General features: G+C 41.5%; 1 protein-coding gene across 1 annotated transcript in view; it reads right to left on the reverse strand.

Annotated features, from left to right (window-relative positions):
* Nucleotides 1–4219: 4219 nt before the first annotated feature.
* LOC124161373 (extracellular matrix organizing protein FRAS1-like) overlaps nt 4220–13104 on the reverse strand; it is a 124311-nt gene continuing 115426 nt past the window's right edge. The window contains exons 14-19 of the mRNA XM_046537687.1: nt 11705–12751; nt 10352–10540; nt 8676–9164; nt 6990–7229; nt 6300–6476; nt 4220–4567 (exon numbers count right to left, since the gene is read on the reverse strand). Of these exons, the coding sequence (XP_046393643.1) occupies nt 4220–4567; nt 6300–6476; nt 6990–7229; nt 8676–9164; nt 10352–10540; nt 11705–12751 (2490 nt within the window). The remainder of the gene's footprint in view (nt 4568–6299; nt 6477–6989; nt 7230–8675; nt 9165–10351; nt 10541–11704; nt 12752–13104) is intronic.

Genomic DNA, 13104 nt, shown 5'->3' on the forward strand with positions numbered 1-13104 from the left:
TCGGACGATACAAATATCGCCCATAAAAATCGCCTACCGATAAAATACCACGATGTATCATTTCATAAAAAAATCTCCAGCCCGATAAAAATTTACCTTCAGATAAAATATATCACGTTATATAATTCGATGAAAAAATACCTCCTATTAAATATCGCGATATACCATACATTAGTAAGTTTTTAACGCACCGATTTATGGTCTAGCATAAACGAAGGCCAACCCTATACATATTCCAGCCATAAACATTTTCCCAAACTATAATTTCCCGATGCCAAAACATGATAATTTATCGCGCGCGACGACGCGATCGGGTGATAAATCACGATGTTTTATCGCGGCTGCGGCTTTTATAAGACAATAAATCGTAATATTTTATTCGAGCAGCAATTTTTATTGGATGATATTTCGCGATATTTTAGCAGTGGCGATTTTTTATCGGATTATCAAGCGTAGTATTTTATCAAATGGCGATTTTTATCAGGCCCGATATTTTTTATCGGATGATATATCTTTATATTTTATCGAAAGGATATTTCTACCTTATAATAGTAGTTCCGTAGTATTTTATTGGAAGACTATTTTTAACGATTCCGATATTTTTAATGGCTCAGTTAATTTATTGCACCCGATATTTTTATTGGACGATATATCGTGATATTTTATCGGTTCCGATATTCTATCAGTCCCAATACTTTTATTGGGCCCTTTTTATCGGACAATGATTTTTCGATAATGTACGAAACTCGAATTCGTATTCCTGATATAATTAATTATCGCGATATTTCACGATACATATCGCCCTGGGCAAGTGGCGCAATCACGTCTTGGGGTATCAATAGGGGAAAGGAAGGAGGGGAGAATTTTAAGGCTTTTAAATTTAGACCTAAAACCTGGCTATGCCACTGTGTTAGTGGCCTATTGGATCTAGCCATTGGCTATTGGGAGATGGGTCCCAGGAGTTCAAACCTGGGACTGAGCTTTGGGCTCCCCAAAATTAATAATTATCTGTAGAACTATCCCATGGAAAGGAACTGGCCCCCCTCCTTATCGCATGCGCGGTTGTGTGATTAAGTGTCAGGGGTGAGCTCTACCCTCACCTTTCCGAACCAACCTTCAGGTTGGAATGCAGGGAGAGCCAGTATCGTAGACAATATTTGATAATTTTTTTATATGCTCTCACTTTTAATGAAAACATCTTCAAATGAATTCAAAGTCAAAATGACGTCACTTTGACATCAGAATGACCCGCAAAAAGTCACCTTCACGGTTATGACTGAATAGTGACTTTTCGTGGGTCATTTTGAGGTCAAAGTGATGTCATTTTGACTTTTCTTCCTCCTTGGGGTGTGGTGGAAAATGGGAGAGTCTCAAGTTTTGGCGGAACCCTTGAACGCAAGAATTTTTGTTTCTGGAGTTCAACTTATCGGTACTTAAGTACATGAGGCCTTTTCACTGGATAAATTTAATTATACAGGATAAATTAAATTCACTCTTATTACCTCTTTTACGATTTTACTGTCGAATTTGTCACTTTCTTAGGTGGTTGTATATCAGGCTCTCAAACGAGTTGCTTTTTTGCCCGGTGAATTTTTATGGTCAGTGTTTTTAAACGTGAGTTCTCTAAGAATTGGCTGTGTACTCTGATGAATGAATAGGAACGACGCCGAAAATGGGGTGAGGCATGAGAAACTGCCGAGAGCCCACATAAGTTTTTAGCCATTTTCAATGGTAGCGTTCAGTCGAGACTTACCGCCAATCACGACCGAAACCAGAGAACGTTTTCCGAGGGTTGGGGAAGGTTATCATTTGGCGGAGGTAATGCATTTCGGAAGGTATTTATTTGAAGGCAGTACCCCTAAGACAGAATCTCTGAAAAACTTTTTGGGGTTCGGATAACTCCACTCGCTACGGCCACAGAATGTAATCTTAGCTGCGGCCATGCCGACCGGCCGCTCACCAAAAACACCGATATCGGCCCCTTATAATTCCTGTATCCCTGTAAGAAAATCAAATCTGGAATCGCCGATGCGTAACCACAGGGTGTTCGGAAGGAAATGTGTAAGTTCAGTGTAACCATTAACTTTTTTTTCGTAGTTTTTCGGAATAGTTTCCAATTTCCTGCATCTCTAGGCAGCCTTTGAGGGAAAGGTAAGTCAAAGTATTTTCTTATTTTGTTCCCTCGTCCTCGAATAAGAGCCCTTTATTCATGCGTAGGTATGTAAGGTGGAACAATTCCGCGCTGATGGAATTAGGGCCAGATTATACGATACCTTATCAGTTACGAGATAAAGTATTAATGAATTACATATGGCATTTGCGTAAAATGCACCATGTAACCACCCGGGATGAACAGTGTTTTCACCGGCCGTTGATCTCACCGCCCTCCCGTAGGTAACACTCGCTTTACTCAGGAGGAGAGGACGGTAAAAAAAGTACACAACGCCCTTTGATATTGGTGGAGAGCTAGCAGCCCCCCACTCCCAGAAATCTGAGGTTCACTTTTAATGGGTACTGCTGTATTTGCGATATTATTTGCGCTTTCATCCCTGGCAGCTCCGCTCTTATTTAGATTGCTGATCAAAATTTTATATGGAGAAGATGAAATTCCCACCCTCCATCTTCTTATATGGGACTAAATAGAATTTGCCGGCCTCGGTGGCGGTAGGGTAAAGTCCTCGCCTGTCAAACCGTAGGTCACGGGTTTGAATCCCGCCTGGGAAGGTGGTCCCTATCCAGGGCATGGATGTTTGTGTCGTGCTTTGTTAATTCCTCTGTTGTAAAGGCCGCTATGTTCTGTTTACGGGGAAGTTGGAAATAAATAAATTCAAATGGGAGAGGGCGGAAGGTGGCATTGCTCCCTAGCACAAGTGTTATTCTCTCCCTCACGTTTCGGGGGGTTGTTGCACCCGCGTCCTAAAGTATAATAGTACAATGAGAAATAAAGGAGTTAATGATCAGGTCATTTATTTGATTTCGTAATCACTCTTAACAATTGGGAATGGTGCATTCATCCTTGAAAAGACACCAGGTTTATTTAATGCGAAATTACCCCTGTTTTGTGCTTTCCACGTTGCGTACAACTTTTTACCTGACTGCTGTCAGTCATAAAAAGAAACTTACCTGTTGTCTCCCCTTAGTGGATATTAGTACCCGTTTCTTGCATGAAGCTGCGTTAGTCACAATTTTGAGGTTGGTTATGGTTAGTTTACACAATGCACTTTAAATGAATTCCTCCTGGTCATGAAGCACTATTCCATGTGACAAAATACATAGGTAAGTTACTCGGTGGTATGTATTTTATTCTGTCCGCGGTGGCATATTTGGCTCACCCTTCTAGCTTGAATGGTCACTTTCGAATGGGAGTGATCTTTGGACCACTTGATTGATCTTCTTCATTCGGAGATTGGTACAAGAGAGAATATAGAACATTTGCGCTGATGAAGAATTGCTATATTCTCCCTTTTTTATTTGTAAATGATGATATACTGTCCACTCAGATTGCGAGGCTTTCGAATTGCGATTCTGCAAAACGCACTGTCGATTCTTTTCATTCCCTTGCCGTCGTGATCTCTAAATTCATTTTTCGGGAATGAAAAAAAACATGACGCCATCACTGTGGGGAAAATTAATAAGTCTTATGCGTTTAGAAGTGTTGAGTAATATGCTTTTTTGAGCACCCAAAACGTTGAACGTTAATTGAGAATGGATAAACCTTCAAGAGCCATCGAGACTCTTTCTGCTTGTTCTTGCTAATCTAGGATGGGCATTTGTCTCTTTCATTATTTTATGCCCTCTTTGGGGCAGAACGATTGGGAATTCAGTCATTGCGTACACTTTCATTTTCTCACACTTACTACTTTGTTTGAACACTTTCGTCACTTCTCATTCAGTTTGTCCCGGATCTCTTCGGGCATCTTCGACAAAGTCACACACGCCGAATATATCTCGTGTCCTTCATATAGTCTTGTTTTGCAAGGACGCTAAGTTAATGCCCATGTTAATCATCACCTACAGTTTTATAGGTTTCGTGTTCGTATTAGTCGTCGAAGTTAGTGGGATGTCTTCAATTCATCACAGATCCAACCATGATTCACACGATTTAATTCGCTCACGTTGTTAGCCGTTTTAACTATGCGTCGCACAAATGAATTTTTTTCCTCAGAGGAACTATTCTCCACGCTATATTCACAACAGCATGTTTTTTTTCATCACTGCATCACGTGGCTAACTCACCGCCACTGTCACCCTTCAGGGGCTCTGTCTGCTCCGACGCGGTACATTGCCTGTTTATAGTCCTGAACGCCTTAATCCGACGGCTGGAACTAGTCACCAATGGTCCCACAGTGGATCCAACCTTCATGACCACAACCATCAACAGAATTGCCAGAGAAACAATTCCAGCGATGCGCCACGTATTAACCTCGGGTCTATCAGCACCCTGAAGCATCTCCGCTGGCCAGCGTAGTATTAATGGTTTCACGACTGCATTCGGATATTCCACCGGGTATTTGGCTTCATTGGAGCGTTTTGATCTCGTTCTGGAAGGTCCAATTGAGTACAGAACCTGTGAGAGAGGATTTATGTTAATTGATGGGATGATTTTTAGAATTAACGAAGTTCATTGATTGATGATCTATGTGCATATTTATTATTTCAAAACAGATATACATTACTCTGTTTATCAGATCTATTTCATTAATTAACGGCAAAGGAAATTATAATTTTTCATTTCCATCTGACTTGAACTTTATTAAACTAGCCCCTCATTTTTGATTTTTTAGATAATTAACTAAGATTCAAAATTAATTAATTTTTATTACTTTCAAATTCAATGTATCTTTCAGTGTATTTTTGCTTATCTTCCACTACTTTTTTATGACATTACTTTAAATACTTTATCTAAAAGTATCTCATGTTGATATTAATTAATTTTTGTTAGTTTAAGCAAAATGATTCATTAAATGCCCTCACGATATCGAATAGCGGCGAAAAGCGTGCGAAAAATGAAACAACCTGGCGGAGGACTACATAATCCATTCTAAAATGATGCCTACGAATTGATTTAAAAGTTTTTTATTTAGTTTATTTTAAAAATTGTAGATAAAATTAATGGTTGTATGGCTCTTTCATTTATTTGGAAAAGTAAGACCTCCGTAAAACAATAATAGGTAAAGGTGCAAAAGTTCACTCACCATCAAGGGGACTGCTTATTGGAAGCCCAATTCCATCCCTACGGGCTTCCTGATTGAATGAATGGTATTAAGATAAAGGCAACAGACGAAGTGAGGTACCTAGGAGTTACGATAACCTCGAACCTATTGTGGGGAACCCGTATAAGAAATATTTTGGGCATAGCTCTGAAGAAATTAGGATTCGTCAAGCGTATTGCGGGAAGATTTTCGGATGAGAAAATAAAATAAAGGTGCTATTTCACTCTCGTCCGACCGCACCTTGAATATGCAGCGAGCGTATGGGATCCGGTGCGGAAGGACTTAATCCACGAACTGAACAAAATACCAAGGAAGGCTGCGCGGTTCGTCAAAAACCGCCATGGGCGTACAGACAGCGCTACCCAGATGTTGAGCGAATTAGACTGGGAGACGCTGGAGACTCGGAGGCTGCGCGATAGGCTTAGATTACTTGAAAAATTGAGAATGGATATGTTTAAGAGCGACACGGAAAACATAACATTAGAGCAGCACTTTATTTCCAGGTCCGACAGAAGCGATAAATTATGAGAGTTTTGCCGAACGGATAGGAATTGGAATTCATTTAATCCCAGAGCAATAAAGGACTTTAATAAATGCTTGACGTAATTTAGTTAGAGTACTTCCTTTTACTTTGAAAAAGGCTACTGTACTAACCCCTGTACTAACCTGAGGCGGCTTGAGGAGTAGTATGTAGATATGGGAATTCGTTTTTCCCCCGAATCATAAAGGATTTCACAACACAGTTAGAGGCCGACTTGTGAATACACTTTTGTAATATTCGTGATTAATATGTTTTTTGTCGTTTGAAGGTGGAACTCTTTTAAATTAGCAACTTCTGTTACAGCCAGTGACATCATTACTTAAGCCGATTATCGCGAGAGGGGCACTGCAGTCAAGTATGTTCCGCATTATTTTTAAACAAATCTGAAACCCAATTACTATCAGTAAAATTAAAGGTGCAAAATTCGCTCGTTCAAAGTTCCAGTTCTCGCTATGCGGGACCATTTAAAAAATTAGTTTTTATAATTTGGGCCCCATACTCAATTCGCGGAGATTGTCACGAAATGAAACTAAATAAATACTTGCCTGTATGTACCATTGATTTCCAGATTTTATCCTGTACAGAGGATCAACCTTCATTGCGAAGCCATCCACTCCAGTGTGATTAAGAATACTTTGTAGCCCAGTAATTTCACTTGCGGGATGAACTTCCAAAGGTATTCCGTGGTAGTTTCTGTTGATATTTTGACTTCCAAATTTATCCTTAAAAAAAAAGAATATTTCTCTGTCAGCATGTTATTTATAACCAAGGCGGGTAGATTCCTAAAGTGGGTAGGAATGATAAAAAGTCATAAAAGTCATTTTTCCACTATATATAATGAAATTATATCTGCCAGTTTGAATATGAATGTAAAATATGACCATTCTGACGCGTAGCAACATGTTGTAATTATTTTAGTCACAATAAATTCAACCGATCCAGGAGTGATATAATGGAAGTTCGACTTATTGAAATGTTACAATTTCATTCTATTACTTTTATTTATTTATTTCCATACCACCGAAAACAGCTCTATAAGACCTTTTACAAATCGGGGTTATTACCATGTTAACAATTCAACGTACACAAACAACCATGCCCTGGATAGGGGTAACTTACCCAGGCGGGACTGGAATCCGCGACCTTCTGTTTGGCAGGCGAGGATTTTACCCCGCCGCAACCGAGGCCGGCCATTTAATAGTAATTTAATACTTCAATAGTTTCTACACGCTTACCATCAGTAAAAATCGATGCTCCAAATTCCTCGACGGTTGAATGCAGCCGTATTGTGGCCCTTTTCCGTATATTTCTCCGGTCGGATCGTAAACGGGGACGTAGCCATCTTTCCCGCTGCACAAGTACAGCCTCTGTATGGAAAGCTTGTAGGCACTGGACAGATCTTGGGAAGGGTGCCACATGACTACGCCGTACACTTCGTCCCCAGGAGAATACATTTCGTCAGCCGGTTGCGTGCTCTGAAAGAGGTGGTAAATCCGTGAAGTGTATACATATTTTATTATTATGTTAATAGGTAACCCTTGCCAATATTTCGCCCGTCAATTACCGTTGATTTAATTCTTGGATATTTTCAATAAATGAATTTGATAGATCACGTCATCACGAATATAAATGTCAATTAGCCATTTGTATTACATTACTATTATTATTATTTCTGATGATGTGATTTATCAAATTCGGTACTTCACGATGCTATTTCTTGCAATTTTAAATGTTATTGCTTAATTCTCCGTGAGATTTGGATCGCCGTGCTTAGTAGTGACACGAGTACTGACTTATGTACGAGAAAAAATAAAGGAAATGGACTGTAAAGCAGAGAGATTAAAATTGTCATTCTTTCCTCGTACTATTAAGGATGGCAACGGTGTCTTGATTGATAAAAAATTAAGGTCGTCAAATGCTCTATCCTGTCTAAAGCAATGGAACGCTTTAATCGCATAATGACCTCCGCTTTACTCCTAAAAGGTTTACTACTGGCTCTTCCGTTGTTATTCTCATAAAAATATTAGCTTTGCAGCAAATGAGCGAGAACAGTGCCCTATCTATTTTATCATCAAATTTATTATTTACGGTAAAATGTTCGTCAATACCTGGTAAGTGATTGACTTGCGAATTTTTAGCGGAGGTTTACATTTTGCGTGAGAGAGTGGAGAAAAATTGTCTCACGAAATTTTAACTCCGAATAGTTCATGCCAGTAGGAACCAAAATTACTAATTATGTTTAGCTCGAAAACACGCGACTCTTTAACTACATATTCATGCTCTGGACCAGTGGCGCAACGAGGGGGATAAAACCCCCCCAGAGCCCAAAGAATTTTTTAAGTTTAATCCATTTTACTTAATGGACTAGTAATACTAATGGAATAGTGTTAGGATTAATCAAACATCTCTCATAAAGCGGTAAAACTAGTCATTTTGAACCATTGATCTTAAATTTTTTCTGGAGGAGGGCCCCCACAACTCTCACTTACCCTGGTGGGTATGCAATACCCCCGCACCCCAAAGTATTAGTTGCGCCTAAAATCCCCCCTAGCCTTAATTCTTGGCTGCGCCCCTGCTCTGGACAACTCATGACTTGGAATGCTTCGCCTGCCGGAGATCACTATGTCGCTATCTAAGGCATCCGGCAACACGACAAACTCGCAACCAATGTGTACGTTTCGTTCATAGTTTCTGTAGTTTAAAAAAGTTTCGTTTTCGACCTAAACATCATCAGTAATTTTGGTTCCGGCTGACATCAGCTATCCAGGGTTAAAATTTCGTGACATAATTTTTCTCCACCCTGTAAAAGATAGATATTAAATTCAATGGGGAGGGGGTGACAGGCCGAGGTGATTCATAAATTTTTCCAACCTGCCTTAGTAAAAATAGTAATAATAACGTTAATGAAATTTTAAACTTACCTGCACGTCCATTCCGTGATCGTTTTCCCCAAAGTGCAACTCGGGCGGTCTTTTCGAGAGTAAAAATTCCGTTTCCAGGGAATACGTGATGGGTTCAGGTTTTCCTATCTGCCTGAAGTTCACGGTCATGGGGATATCCACGTGCGGTCCCACCGTGCACGAAGGCCGAGGTCCGCTCCGCGGTGCGGCCGCTGTGTCCAGGGAGCAGGGGAGCAGGCGTGCCAGATACTCTCCCGAGTAGTCCTCGAGGGCCATGTCGCTGGTCGCCCTCCAACTCTGCTCCGTGCCCTCCGCAGCTCCCCTGTCGTCCGTGTTCAGCAGCTCCAGCGTGAGGTTGATGCTGGGTCGGAGGTGTGGCGGAGGCAGCACCGTCGAGCGACGACTGGGTCTCGACTCGAGGTCCAGCAGGGCGAATCTTCCCCGGAAGAGGGTGGCGGTGGTGAAGTCTAAGGTCAGCCTCCCCGCGTCGTCCACGGCGATTCTCTTCAGCTGGAGCGTAGAGAGCCATATGGAAAAGATGACGCATTACTACTACGATAGGGACTATGATATTCAAGAGGAATTCCTTTCGCTCGATGGGGGGATTCTTCCCCCCCCCCCCCCCCCCCCCCCCCGTAGACTCTCCAACACTCTGCCAGTTCTTATAATTTTTATGGAAATTGAAAGAATAAACTTACTAAGTTTCACTGATATGTTTGAAAAAGCACGACCCGGGTCTCTTAACATAGTTGCATCGTCAGATCGACCCGGATTTCATATCATGTTTACATTGTCATATCTGACGATTTAACTATACAATGAAACCCGGGTCGTTCTTTTTCAAATAAATTATTGTACCCAACTAAGTTTTCCATAATGGAAAGGTTTCACACAGTTAAGCCTAACGTCATCAGTTATACTCACAATTTTTGTTGAACCCTATGACACAACACCGTATCTCCCCCATTGTTAAGAAGTGAAATTCGCGAAATTATGAAATTGCACGATTTGGCCAAAAATTAAAAGTGCTCCTATTGGAGTGAAATTTGGTTTCTGGACAAATCACGTGGTGTAGACTCGAAAAATGGCATTTAAAAAATATATGTATTTACCCTCAAATGCCCCAAAAAGTAGAGGCAGTTGGCAACACTATAATGGATGAAAGATTTAGTGTTTCGACAATTTTTATAAGGCTTTCAGACGATTTCAGAGGGGATCAGTTCTATGACTTTTTATCGTATCACGTCACGTCACCCCAAATATTTGTATGAATCAGTCAGTGGTTGAAAGTGAGTTGTATATTATATAGCTGCGGGAATTGCCTAGAAAAAGGAAATCAAATAAATTTATTTCAAGTTCACATTCCATTACGTGTATAGCTGATTTGAGGATGGTATTTCCCCAAACTTCTCACATTTACGTTTTTTAAACTTTGCAATTTATGCAACAGCTCACGTTGTAAATTCGCTGAAGAAGAATTTATGGTTTTAGCCCACCGAAACTCCCTACTTCATTGAAGTTTATGAATTAGCTGCCCGGAGAGGGCCATGATTTCTGGAATAAATTTGGCGAAGGATCGTGATGGAATTTCATTTACATTTCAGCGCTGTTCTTCCATTTTTGTATCCAAGAAGTCAACCTGTGATACTACGTCCGCTTTTATTATCAAAAAAAGTTTTGTAAAAAACAGAACGTACCTGTAGTCTGGCAGACATCCTTGGTTTTGTGTGTATTCCCTGCTTCCAGAGTAGAGGTGAATATTCCATCGAAAACTCCATATCTGTCTCGTGCTCTGCTGTGGTCCATTTAGATGGAGAGCTCGTAAGAACGTAGGATACGTAGAGCGGAACTTTGAACTTAATATGTCGCTTGCCTTCTTTGCTCCCCTAAAGCAAAAAAAGTAAAATGGAAAAATTTATTGGTGAAAAAATACTAACCTACACTATCAGATTCATGTGTACGTGAAATGTTTATAAATTGTATTTCTAATTTAAATTTGTTTTGAAATTCCTATTGTCAATCATTATACACTTCGACATTAATGAGCTAAATTTTGGCGTATCATAGACTAAGGCAATGCATATATTTTCCATTTTACCAATTTTTGAGCCTTTTTGGCCGTATTTTGCGATCTTTACGTCAAGTAAAGTGCACTTTGATTTTTATTACATCATTAAAATCTCAAATTTAACCAATGAAAGGTCGCAGTAAATTATTTTCTTGGGACATTTCCCTTTGTTTAACAGCTATTAAAAATTATGTTTGAAATTGCGTGCTTCACTAATTCGAGGATTCTATATTTCGCAATACTCCTTGCTTCACCATTTTTAAAACTTAGGAATATATGAATTAAAACAAATCTGGACAGAAACCCCTGATGGGAGATGACCTTCAAGACGACCAAAATAAAAGATAAAGGATGAGGTAACCATTGATATGGGGAGAATGAGAATCTGCTAGGAGGGTGCAGAAGATCTGAAGAATTGGAGGCAGACAGTTGGCGAGGTCCATTACCATCTAGTGCAAGGGTCTTCAACCCCCGGCCCTCGGGCCGCATGCGACTCGCCGTCTAGTTTCTTGCGGCTAATAGAGGCTAAAGAAAATTTTGTATCTTGAACCAAATATCAAAGAAGGCTATTCGGGCTTCCAGTTGGGTAGTCTCTCTCTATTCTGCCGACGCGAGGTCGCTACGTTCCGGAACTCGAGTCGCATCCCATCCTCAGCGCGAATAGCCTTCTTTGACTATATTCGCCGGCAAAGCATCAGATCTTACTTCATCGACACATTCGTTAAAAATAAACAATGTCAAAAATTGCATCGATTGATTTGAATTTTTAACCTATAGAGATTAATTTACTTTGAAATCATGTTTTTTATATTTTATTGATGTGGTGGTAAAGTGACGAAGAGTATTGTGGCCCTCAGGACGATGTTGAATCGATTTTTGACCCTTGCATACAAAATGCTTGAAGACCCCTCATTAAGTACATAAGTGGTCATGGTAGTAAGTAAGTAAGAGAGTATCTAGGATGGACAAGTTATTGACTCACCCTCAAGTCGGAAATCATCTTCCCACCGCACTCCTCCAGTAGTTCCGCCACCGTGAACCAAGCCTCGAAGTGCCACGTGCACGCATCCAGGTCCAGATATTCGTAAATCCGAATGGCGGGCTCATCCTGTTCCTTCAGGTCGTCGTACATCCTCCACCTACCAGACCTTGACCCTCTGTTCGCCAGGAAACTCCTGCCGGGGATCAGGTTCGAGCAAAGGTGGTGAGCCCTGTACATCGGGTCCGTCAGGAGGAGGTCGGGGTCGCTCAGGGGATGGGTCGATACGAGAGGAACCATCCCGTCCGAATGGGGAATGGACAGTTCCACTTTGAGCGTGTTCCCGTGTCCATCTCTGGAGGAGGCGTCGACGTAGCTCAGTTTGGCCGAGAAGCCGCGACCACCCCGGGTTTCGTCACCAGGATCGCAGATGTTGGGGCCGTCCACGGTCACGTACTCGCTCTTGACCGGGGTACCTCCGGGCAGCCTCGCGATGCAGAGTACCCTCGACCTTTTGGGAACGTAGAGAGGGTCCAAGAGGTTGGCCTTGGTGCTGGCGAAGGCCGTGGACTCCTCCAAAGATTCGAACGGTAGGTAGGTGTCCCTGAGTGAATCGACTGGTACGGACACCTCCCATCCGTAACGGACCTTTTCGGGGTCCAGTCCCTTGCAGAGCCCGCGAGTCGCTGCGTATGCGGGATGTCGTGGGTGGCACGGCGGGACGCAGAGCAGGGGTCGTCCTGGTCCAGGGCCCGGTCTGTCCCTCTGTGCACCGCCGTGGTGGGACCAAGACTGGGACGTGAACAGGATGACCGGACGAGTCGGGAGAACTTTGGCGTGGGCTGTCGTTGGTTGTTCCGTGGCTTCTTTTGATCGGGACCCTCGAACGCTGGTCGGCGATGGCGATGTGTGCTTTGGCGTGGTTCTGACTGCTGTTGTCACTACTTCAGTGGGTTGTCTTAGCTCTGATGGCTGGGCGTACAGTTCCGTGTTCGTGTTGGTGATTTCGATCACTATTTTTCCTCTGTCGTGAAATGTTCCATCTGTGACCTGCATGATAGACAATTATTAAATTTAAATTTACGTAGATAGTCGGGCTATCAAAATCAAAACAGACGATACAAATATACAAACTGCAACTATGATCAAATATAAAACACCAGTAGTAACTTGCTCAATTTAATTCATAATACCCCTATCGACCATGGTTTCGACAGTTTTAGGTCTTTCTCGAGGTGATGAAACAGAAAATATTACATATATGTTTCATCACCTTGAGAATTTCCAAAAGTGTCGGGACCGTGGTAGGTATTCTAGTTGTATACTAAAGTGGGGAAATTGCCATTGTTGTTTTATATTTTGTTATGTATATATCGTATTTCTACCACGTCAAACTTAAAACG

The sequence above is a fragment of the Ischnura elegans genome, chromosome 6 (genome assembly GCF_921293095.1).
Source record: "Ischnura elegans chromosome 6, ioIscEleg1.1, whole genome shotgun sequence".
Classification (NCBI taxonomy): domain Eukaryota; kingdom Metazoa; phylum Arthropoda; class Insecta; order Odonata; family Coenagrionidae; genus Ischnura; species Ischnura elegans.